General features: G+C 47.9%; 1 protein-coding gene across 1 annotated transcript; it reads right to left on the reverse strand.

The window, feature by feature from the left end:
- Nucleotides 1-552: 552 nt before the first annotated feature.
- LOC109769715 (protein NRT1/ PTR FAMILY 2.3) lies at nucleotides 553-7,288 on the reverse strand. Its single transcript, XM_020328445.3, has 4 exons — nucleotides 6,990-7,288; nucleotides 6,674-6,891; nucleotides 5,995-6,554; nucleotides 553-1,537 (listed from the first exon to the last, which is right to left on the reverse strand). The coding sequence occupies exons 1-4, from the start codon at nucleotides 7,105-7,107 to the stop codon at nucleotides 727-729; spliced, it is 1,707 nt and encodes a 568-aa protein (XP_020184034.1). The 5' UTR covers nucleotides 7,108-7,288; the 3' UTR covers nucleotides 553-726.
- Nucleotides 7,289-11,880: the final 4,592 nt, after the last annotated feature.

The following is an 11,880-nucleotide window of genomic DNA, read 5'->3' on the forward strand; positions in this document are numbered from 1 at the left end:
TCGACAACATCCTCTGCGAAGGAGAGACCAGTGTGGACCGTCATCCCGGCAAGGACGCAACCGCAGCGTGCACCTAGTCGAAGGAGAGACCAGCGCCGAAGCCGCGGAGGTCGCGGACGAGGACGCGGCGACCGACGAGCGCGGCCATCTGGTAGCGCCACTACGGCCAGAGCCCCGGGAAGTCGTGGAGGAGACCACCGGACGGCGGCGGAGCTCTGCTCGGCCACGTGAAGGGACACTGCTGCTCACGTCCGCGTTCCAGTGCGCCGCATGTCGCCGGAGTCCTCCATGTTCGCCTAACTGCCCCGCGAGCTCTTCTCGTATCAAATTAAGTCTATTTTTAATTTGAGTAGTTGGCCCACACAGACACGTGGCGGTTTTTTATTGGGCCTGCACAATATTTCCTGCCAGGGATCCCTGCAGGTGAGCCGAACCCGGTCTCAAATGGTCATCTCCTTACATCCCACATGAGGAGGATATCCCAACAAAAATCACGGTTTATCCAGCTTGTTACAGAACCGACCATACAGAGAATGGAGATGGTAGCATGCATTTAGTTGGAAGCTCATCAAAATCCACGCAGTAATAACATCTCTTCTCAAACCAGGCAAACCGCACAGAGTTGGAAGCTTCATAGCTCTGCCAAAACTGTCGTTCATCACACCCAAATCAAGCACACACACACCATGCCATATAGAGCAACGATTGTTGTCTCCTGAGCTTGAGCTACTTGCCGATGTTCTGGTACCTGTAGAGCTTTGCGCACGTAAGGAAGTAGCCGAAGTTGAGGGCGACGAGCAGGGTGAGCAGCCAGTAGAGGTTCTCCAGCCTGGAGGCGTTCATGTTGTCCGGCAGCCAGGTGGTGGCGCGCTGGACGATATTGACGAGGGCGGTGCTCAGGTAGAACCCCAGCGCCACGATCATGGCCATCATGCCCGTGGCCGTGTTCTTGAGCGACGGCGGGAACTCCTGGTAGTAGAGCGTCACCTGCGCCGGGAAGTGCAGCGCCTCCCCGGCCCCGGCCACGGCGAACGGCAGCACCAGCCACATGGCCGACAGCGGCGACACCCACGCCGGGTCGCCCTCCTGGCCGTGCGCGCGCACGGTGGCGGTGCGCTCGCGCTCCACGAGGGCCGACGCGGCCATGCTCAGCACGGTGAGCGCCTGGCCTGCGCCCACCAACTGCAGCGGCGTCGGCGTGTGGCCGGTCACGCGCCTCCAGAGCGGGAGCAGGACCCGGTCGAGGAGGCCGAGGAAGATGACGACGGAGATGAGGGTGCCCACGATCATGGAGCCCGCCGGCACCGTGAATGGCCCCACGGCGCGGTCCATGACGAGCGCCTGCAGGACGGTGAAGTTGATCTGCACGCCGATGGCCACGCTCAGCACGATGGCCGCGCTCCAGATCGGCAGGATGCGCAGCACCGTCTTGAAGTCCTCCACCTGCTGCACAGTGCAGACGCGCCACGGCCGGAGCGCCGAGCCGCTCGCGCCGTCCACGTCGCCGTCCGTGATCACCGCAGCACGGTTCAGGAAGCTGCACGCGATCGGTTAGCGTGGAATTAAGCGGATGTCATTGTCGTGGATGATTTCTCAATTATATGACCATGCATGTTTACAAGAGTGCCATCCATTAGTTGTTAAGATCTTCATTTCATCCATCTTAATTAATGGCGACCATTTGTAGTTGCAGTCGTTGAGATTCAGGTGACGTCACACTTGATGCTTTCATATTGAAATGTTTTTATAATCATACCTCCATAATCTTGCTTTCATTATGTTACTCAAGTTTGTGGGTGAGACTAATTTGCCGAGCTGAAATTTCAATTACAGTGACATTTTGGTTCTATAGAACGCACGTGAGCTTAAATTATAAATTTATGATTGTTTAAGCTCTTGGTCCTGGACTTCTCTTTTATCACTCAGAACTGGTAGCATATATTGTAGCCTCCTCCTGTGCATAGCGCTTAGATGAGGTGCTAAGTGCACAAAAAAGTTTAGCAGCTCTGCTCTTCAATGCATAAGTGATTAGCTTCTTGTTGCTAAGTTTTCTTCATTTAATGAGTTGTAAACTGTAAATTGTGCTTTAATCTAGGTACATGGTACTTATAAATAGTACTTATATTTGTGTGTGAGACTAATTTGCCGAGCTGAAATTTCAGTGACAACGATAATTTGGTTCTTGGATCCATGTAAGCTTAAATTATACTCCCTTTGTCTCAAAATAAATGCCGTGGTTTTAGTTTAAATTTTTTCACTTATTTTAGGATGGAGAGAGTACTCTTTTTGGCTCTCTCTGGACCTATTGTTTTATTTTATTAGCTTTTTAGAACCGATAGCATATATTCTAACTGATGAGCTAGTGCATTCCTTTACTAGCTACCGCCTAGTAGCTAATACACTACTTTTCTGCATGCAATCTTGGTATCCAGGATATGGACGGGCTAATAGTTTGATGGGCTGTAAAGCCAATATTTTTCGTGCCTGAGGAGTTTACTAATCAAGAAAATTAAGCACCATTAATTTGTGTAGCATGATGGTGTGATAATATGTCCATGTCATTGCTTCAATGGTAACCATATGATAAGATTATTATAGCGCGAAGGTGGGAGTTAACTTGCACTGGACAGGGACATCGAGGCAAACCCTTGCCCCACACATACCCAACACTGGCCCCATTATGCTCAAAACCAAATTTGTGTAGAGTTGATTGTAGATTTATGTCACGTTTTACAAAACTCTGCATAACCACCAATAGGGACAGATGAAAAGTAGTGTACAAACCTACAAATTTTGACGGAAAGAATATTTCCATTTTCAGTATGCATGAAGATGAGGAAGAGAGGCTAATATAGCTAGCAAATAATAGTGATGTGTTTTTTTTTGGGTGGAGAATATAAGCTTCTCACAATATTACGATATTCTAACATATGCTATTTTCTGTTAAAGAATCTCTAGCCATTTCCCTAAAATTTAATCCCTACACTTATCCCGAAGCCTTAACTCCCCAAATTGAAGGAATAAAAAACTAGGAGCTCATATTTTGCTTGCTCAACTTGGAGTGGACCTTGCAAGGCCTATGAATTCAAGGAGGATATGAAAATAACCTTCGATCTTGGGCCCGAAGATGAAATTGACAATAATATCGACATTTGGGTGGATGTGGACACACTTCCAATTCTACCTTTTTGTGAGTTTGTCAATAAAGTTGTTAAGTAATTTATATTGTTTATTTAAAAATCATTGACGACCTATTTTCATTAACAACTTATTTTCGTTCTTCAAAAAATGTACGAAAAATAGTAGACAAAACCTACTACACTGATGGCTCTGAACTAACTTATGAGGAGAAAAATCATCTTGTCTCATTTATTATTGATGTTGAGACCTTCAATAACAATTATGAAACTCCTCCACATTATGGTCAATACGTGCCTCTAGTCCACGTGTTGAACTATGGTAACATCCATGGAAATGGCATGGTAAGATTTTTTACTATTATGACACTAGTACATCTTTTGCATACATTCTTCTAAAGCTAAACTACATTGCTAAATACGTTATTATTATGCTCTTCAAAAGAAAATCCTGAAGGATTGTGTGCCACATCTGATGCATACGAAAGGTCGCATTGAAGTTATTAGCCTACAGCAAAGTCTGCAACCGTTGTGCATACATGATTTCTCAAAGAGATGAAGACCTCACAATCAAAGAACGAAAAAAAATTGTGAATGATCGCAGGGAGTTACTTGGAGGCAAAATGGTCTGAAGCCACGAATTGGAGACAGGATAATCTCCATTCTCCATAATGGAGAGTCAGGGGCTATCCTGTTTTACACTATTTTACCTTAGAGGGGGTAGCAGGTCCTAGCTAGCTAGTACTCATGATAATATGCTAAGAACACTTCTAGTGTTGGTTATGACTACGATGACGAGGAGGAGTTGTTTTTATGATGATGATGATGAGTGATATGATGTACTACAATGATGAGTTGTTAGATGACTATGATGATGATGAGTATGACTTGTTATTATGATAATGATGATGAGTTATTATGATGATGATGATGCTGGGTTGTTATATCATTATGAGCATGATAAGTTATTATATCAGTCGGTGAAAGAAACGTGGATTAGATTCAAGTGGAGGCAACTTACTAATCAGATTAGTAGTACTTTGGATCTGCACCATGTTGCCTCCACTGAATGTAATCCACGCTTTTTCACCGACTGATATAATAACTCGTTGTGATCATAATGATATAACAATCTCTAAATTGCTACTGTATCAAAACTTGTTGAACGGTTGATAAATAATTAAATACACTACACAAAAAAATAGACAAATGAAATACAAGACGAGCAGTAGTAGCCCGGGTCCTGGACTCGCTGCTAGTATATAGCCGTGGCGCGGTCTTTGGGACACCCCTACTGCTATCTGATTTATCAGTAGTGCCATGTCAACCGCACTACCGTTAAACTTTAGTTGTAGCGCTGTACTAGTAGCGCGCCCCCCCGCGCTACTGCTAGGGTTTTCCCTAGTAGTGGGACGATGTGGAAGATGAGAAATCGAAGGGAATCCTCGTCAGAGGTCATAAGGCCATGGTCAGGGACGACAGGGAGGAGCGTCGTCGTGGGGTTGGTGGGAGAGAGAGTGCGTGTGTCGCAAGAGGAGAGAGAAGTTACTGATAGAAAGCTTTTTGAAAGGATTAAAAGATTTTAGGGGAAGTGTTAGAGATGGTCTTACTGCGCAAAAATGTATATATCTAACCTACATATATTGTTTTCATGGGCAAAAGTATTTATATCGAGGATAAATGTTCTCCACGGATGTTGAAAGATATGGCACCACGGGTAGTTACATCTGACGGAACCAATTCTCAAGTATTGTGCTGTCGGACGGAGGAGACAAGGAAAGGGGGCCGTAGCCACTGCCACTCCAATTGGAAATATTAATATTCTGAGTGGACGTGGTAGCTATAGCATTTTGGAGCAAAGGTGTCGGAGTTGTGTACGATCCAACAGGGTCCACACGCGCAATAGTTGAAGATTGTGCGCCATCGGTTGTGGCACAATCGTGCTAAGCAAATGGCAGGAATATATGTATGTACATGTCAGAAAGGATTGCAGGCACATATGCTAGCTATAGATGCCCGTGAAAGGCTAAGCACGGTTGGTACACTCTATGATTTTAGCCACGGAGAGGATGTGCTTATGATCGTGGCCTTGCTTGTTTTACTTGTATGTCAAGCTACGTAGGTGCAGTGCAGCAGGGCCCTTTTGCACATACTTTTGTTACTCGGTCGAGGATGGGCCGGTACAATACGAAAGCACCTCCTAATAACAAAAGAAAATCATCGTGAGCTGCACTATCCTCTCATTAGTTGGTCAGCCTTTTATGGTGAAATCTGCTCATCTAAATTCAAGTTCTAGAATCTAGACTTAGCATGAGTGTTTCCTGGATTTATTTCAGAATTTAACAATTTTATTTTTCAGTGATTAGTGATGGGCCATCAGCAGTGATGCACTTGTGGAGCTTCGTCAATCTTAAGACTTTGACTTCGTCAACATTAAGATTTGTTGAACCAATCTCTTACAGGTGCTCATACGAGTATTATATGCGTGTATGTCTTCATTGAGGTGAATGTATGCATGCATGTGTTCGTGAGCGTCTATTTCTATGTTTTGCATAAGAAAATCATCCCGGCGAGGAAAAACCAAAATAAATTCATATTGTTCTTTCACATTTCCCTACTTATTACTAGTTCGTCCCATAATGCAAGATGTTTTTGACACTGGTGAGACAGAGAGTAGCTATTATTCCCTACTCCAATCATTTTCCTGAAAAAACTATTTGCACCATAGGTTTCTAAAATTGGCCACGATCTATTAAAATTTAATTTCGGACGTAGTGGGGTGGATTATATAATTATTACTTTTGTTGGGGAGCAGATTCAGCATGCACATGCATGTGCATGTGAAATCTTTTCTTACCTAAAGCTGTCGCTCGGAGGAAGGACATCGTCGCCGCCGTTCTTGCCGTCGTCGTCTTCCCTACGTAGCCCGTGGTAAAACTTCAGCTCCCCCGGAGCCACGACACTGACCTTCCTCTTCCTCGCGGCGGCGAAGACCACCCTGGCGAGCCCCGTGAAGGGGCTGCCCTGGGCGGCGGGATGACGGTAGTACCGCGCGCCGAGGAGCAGCGCGGCCAGGCCGACGACGCTGGCGGCGCAGGAGATGCCGAAGCCGAGCGTCCAGGACACCGTGTCCTGGACGTAGACGATGACGGTGGCGCCGAGCACGGAGGAGGCGTAGAGGAGGATGAAGTACCAGTTGAAGAAGACGTCGCGGTCGGCGGCCGCCTCGAACTGGTTGGCGCCCATGGTCGCCTGGTTGAACCGCGCCCCCGCCGCGCCCAGGCAGAGCAGGAACACGGCCGCGTACAGCGCCGCCATCTGCCCCGTCGACGCCTGCTCGCACGGGCCGGCGCCGGGCTGGCACGCCGCCGGCCGCAGGCCCGGAAGGCTCGCCGTCAGCGTGAACATCACCAAGGACTGCACGCACGCATGTACGAGGGAAGCAAAAGCTTAATATATGCTTGTGCTGTGCACACAGGCGCAGACCGATCATCGGCCGTTTAATTTGGAAGGAAGTTGGTGTGAGTGTGACTTACGAGGACGGACGTGGCCATGGCGATGGCGACGATGGGGTAGCAGCCGAAGAAGGCGTCGGCGACGATGGCGCCGGCCACCGGGGCGACGCTGATGGAGCCGGAGATGATGGTGGAGATCTGCGCCGCGTCGACGCTGGGCACGTGGTACTCCGTTATCAGGTAGACCACCATGTTGGACATGGCGCCCCCGCTCGCCAACCCGAGGCACAGTATGGCCACTGCAAACATCACACACACAAACTTGTAAACATGCCTGCCTTTGTCTCGGTTTCCTTGAGGAACTCGTCATCCTCAAAGAGCTAGCTGAGGCACAAACCTGCGAGGAAAGGGAAGGTGATCCACCCCCCCTTCCTCTTCTTGGGGTCCTTGAGGGACTCGTGATCACCGGAGCTGAGGCGCCGAGGCTCCTCCTGCTGCGACCCGTTGGCCTCCATGCCGTTTCTGCTGCTGTGTCGTGTTCTTTCGCCCTTGCAATGATTGAGCTAATTCAGCTGGCTCGCCCAAAACAGTTATATATAAGAGCGCAAGCGTAACAAGTGAGTGTGACTACTGTGTGAGTATGTGTAGTGAGAGTGAGGCACTAGCTAGCAAGCAAGCTTATTATGGACGCAGACGTTTGGTTCCTGGGTGTATCTACATCCTATATGAAAAAAAATTAGTAATTCAACAAAAAGTCAAAAAATTCTAAAAATATTTTTAAATAAACTTGATCTTTCATTGTACTTGTTTGAAAAATTCCACGAAAAGAAAATCCCCCTTCGACTTCTTTTAAAAAAATTACAAATTTGTAGCTAAAATAGTGTGAATAGTGACCAATAATAGCAAGTAAATTTTGTCTTTTTTGCACTAAAGTCACGTTAGTTTTTTTTCTTGAAAATTTATATACTAGTGCGAAATTAAGTCAAGTTTATTCAAAAAAACTTCTAAACTATTTTGACTTTATGTTTAATTATTTAAAAAAAATCTTCATATAAGGTGTATATACAATCCGGCTCCGAAGTGTATTTCTCGCTTATTATATACTCACATTATCTCTAGGAGAGCTGTTGATTGCAACTAGACTGGTAGACAGTGGAGTTGGCCAGCCATCTCCTTTAATAAGACAAAACAATCAATCACGGAGAGCAAGTTAAAGCTCCACGTGTGACTCGTGTGGACAATAGTCTTGTCTACCTCTACAACCAGCTGTCAGTGACCCTGGTTTTTCAAAAAGATCAACTATTGAATATCGATATATGTTAATTTGCTGGTAGCAAACCGGGGGCAAATTAAAAATCAGAACTTGTTAGTACTCTCATGTCTATTTTACAAGACCTGTTGGTTTGACTTAAAGTCAAACTTGTTTAAATTTGAGCAGGCTTATGATATTAACATCAACAGCTTCATATAAACACAATATAAAAATATATTTCATTTCATATCAAGTGGCATATGTTTGGTGTCGTAGACGTTAACATTGATAAATTCTACATAGCCGCATCAAACTGAAAAGGATTTGATCTAGGACAGACAAACGGAGCTTTGTGAATTCATCCGTAGGTATAGACGTATAGTGCCCTGATTTTATATCCAAGGCATAATGCGTAACCTTATAGATTAATAAAGCTACAACGACAGATACAAAGTGTTGAAAATCAGCTGACATGCAACGTACGCATCAAGCAAACATAGAAACAGAAGAAAGCAGCTTAACGTTGAGGCCCTCATCCAACCTCACAGTCATGGTAGATTTATTTTAGAGAATAGGCGCTTACCCGATTTTAGCAAACTGAAGCCCTTAAAAGTTTACAAACCATGTCTGAAACAAAGAAATAAATGACACAAACACGCGATACAAACCCCGTAGGGGCCTTGGCTCAAAAGCCAAACATAACATAAAATAGTTGGCAACGAAATCCCTCCAACACCTCAACAATCGGGGATATTGCCGTGAACTATGGCATGAACACGAAGCTTTGTGCAGAGAACCTCAATCGCTTCCGCCCCTGTTTGTAAAGGCCATCAGCCGGGTGTTTAAGGAAAGTGCCTTCAATAAGCGTTTTGTTACGGATTTGCCATAAAGACCACGAAATCGAAGCAACAAAATCCAGGCATTTCTCGCCCGTATACTCGTCCGACCTGTAATTTTTTTTTGCCGCGGCCAGCAAACCTCACCCCCGATGCTGTATATCTACAGGTTTGCGGGGCAGATACGGGTCGAAACCCTTCCCCCCGCCGCCACGTTTCGCCGCGATTCCCCACTCTCTCCCTCGCATTTCTCGCCGCCGGTGAGTGTCGGGGTTATGATCCTGACAATGAGTACTAGGGGCACGAATAAGGGGCAGAGCCTAGCTACGGCATAGGTATAACACTCGTGTTTAACGAGTTCAGGCCCCTCACTCGATGGAGGTAAAAGCCCTACGTCTCGTGCCCTGAGGCTTGCTTTGATTTGATGGATATGGTTACAAGGGTTGAACGTGCCCGACTATGGAGAGGGGAGCGGCTTATATGGAGTGTGCTGCAGTCCCATGTCTCCCACGCCGCCGGGGTAATTAATGCCATTGAATGAGACAGTTACTAGTGTAATGAGCCTCTACTACAGCGGTTACAGGTAACGGTAGCTATAACTCTATTTAGTGGATGACTTAGGATTCTTCGACCGTTGCAGCTCCCACGACGCCTCCCTGTCCGGTACGTCCGAGTGGTAGTTCGTCCGTCAAGTGACGTGTGGTTGTCCGAGTGCTGCAGAGCAGTCCGAGTGATCCTTTTGATGTATCATCCGAATGCTGACATGGCCCAGAGACCTACCTATGACGGTGAAGGGACCCCTGTGGGTCCCGGATGATGGGCCCTTGACCCTACCTGTAATAGGTGACCACATCATTAGCCCCCGAATCAGTTGGGATTTCGTAGGACAAACAAACCAATTCTTCGGTTGGGTCCGAGTGCTGCAGGGACGCTCGGGATATGTTTCCGGACCGTGATTTGTTGTTCCTTGGACGAAAACACAACAAATTCTGGACTTTAGTTTTACCCAGATGACCGGGTGCTGTTGATAGTCGAGAAAAAAACCCGGTGGCATTCGTTTTGTCTCTCGGAGATGGACTAGGAGCCCGAGTGAGGGCATGCCATGACAACTCGAGTGGCGATGCCGGCGCGTGGTTTGACTCTCCAGAGAGACGCCACTCCTTATCCCAGGGGAACGCTAGCGCAGCCCTCCTACGAGTCCGGGTTTACGAGTCATGCGCCTTGGAGCCTACCGAGAGGGCCAAGTGAACCCGCAGAGGGGCGTCAAGCTCGTCACATAACGATCCTGAAGGGGACTTCGGTCGGGTGTTTAACGTGGCCGAGTGCACGGGTCCCCATGGTGGATGGTCAGTCGAACTGACGCACGCCCTTCAGGAAAGGAATCGCTGGTAATCAATCGGATTGATCTGTCCCGGAAATCTCGGGATTTGAATTCGCGTGTTCGGGCAATGAAGCGGTAACGTCGTGCGTTAGTGGGAAAGTGGAGGGGCGTGGCCGGCGGGGCCGGAGTGGCGGGCGGCGCTTAGGAGGAGGGGGAGGCGCTCCTCTCTGCTTGATTAGTCAAAACTTACTCGTATGAATTTAGAGACCTTATTTGAGGAACATGTAATTCAAATTTGAATTCCATCCACCCAACAGCTCGAAATTTATTCAATACCTAAATATTTCAGAAAATTACCAAGGTAGATTCTGCGTTAATAATAATGTACTATTATGGTACGTTTTGTGTAGAAAAAAAATGTTGGATAGTTTTGGATGAATATTTAAAGGCACCTTAACTTACTGGGACTGCGATGCAGTTGAAATGGAGTACCCGCGGCAAATCTCGTGGTGTGTGAGATGTGTGCTCGCATTGTGCGACGCGACCTCGGCGGTGGAGTGCCCGCACGCACGAACACGGCCGCGCGGGCTTGCTGTGAACTGTGATGCCGTTGGCGAGATGCGTGGAGGTGAGAAACAAGTGTAGGATCCAAAATCGATCACCTCTAACGTCGATCAAGTCATCCTCCGGGCGCCCACCATGGTCATCAGTGCCTGCCTGTCTGCACCAGCGATCGATCAGTTGAAGGCCGGCCGCTCGCTTCGCTAGTGGTGGCTACGTATCGGGCCGGGGCAAGGCCGGCCGGCCGGCGCCACGGCGAAGCGGAGCCGCCGCCATCAATCACGTCACCGTCACGTCGCACGGGTGTGCTTGTGACGTCGCGATCCCTTGCCCCGTTAGCGTTGCGCACCGGCGGGAAAGCTGGCTGGACGACTGAATGATTGAGCGGTCAGCAGAAGCACTGGGCTATATAATCATCAGCGGATAAACTCAACTTTGCCAACGCGGTGGGTATAAAAGGCCAGCAATGTGGCCGGCAGATGCATGCGTCTCACCAGTGAGAGTGAGCAGCAAGCCGGACGTGTGTGTGTGCTCCTGTGGCCACTGTGGTGGTGGTTGCGTGCGGTACGCGAGTGCGATCCTGGCACAGCACGTAATAAAAGTTGGCAGATCTCCCTCCCACTCCCACTCTGACCTGCATCCGCTTTATGTGAACCGGCCGGGCGGGCAGGCGTATATGCGCGCGCGTGGCGCACGAGACAGGCGGACAGGGGCGAATGAACCAACAGCTGACCCTCTCCGACTCTGAGTGGAATGTACAGTAGGCAACATCACGTCATATGTAATGTACCCACGGCCGGCGCGCATGTCACCACCTGCAGAATCGACGGCTGCAAGTTTGTAGGTACTAGTATATATCTGGATGTTTGCTGATGGAGAGGAGAGGCCCGTGCAGTACAGACTGGCTGTGACCGTTGACACAACACAGTTGGAGCACTTGGAAGCCACGCGAATTCCTGCGTCAAATTATATGCTATGGGTGCTGACTGCATGCATTGTCGGCTTTCCGCCGGTTCAACTTTCATCGTGCACACCACCATGGCATTGCCATTGCCATGCATCAGGACAAATAGGCCACAGTGTGTGTACCTGCCTCTCCATCTTCTCTCCTGACTTTCCATCGTGCTCTCAGGAAAAGGACCGCCCAAGAACGCCGCGCCACATCCTGGCTAATCTTGTTATGGAAGTTCTGTGCTCTCTTCTCTCTCTACATGCATGCATGTGGAACATCCGTGCCCTTCTATCATGTACTCCCTCCGTTTCATATTAGTATGTACTCCTTCCGTTCCATATTACTTGTCGCTTAAACGGATATATC

The sequence above is a fragment of the Aegilops tauschii genome, chromosome 7, assembly GCF_002575655.3.
Source record: "Aegilops tauschii subsp. strangulata cultivar AL8/78 chromosome 7, Aet v6.0, whole genome shotgun sequence".
Classification (NCBI taxonomy): domain Eukaryota; kingdom Viridiplantae; phylum Streptophyta; class Magnoliopsida; order Poales; family Poaceae; genus Aegilops; species Aegilops tauschii.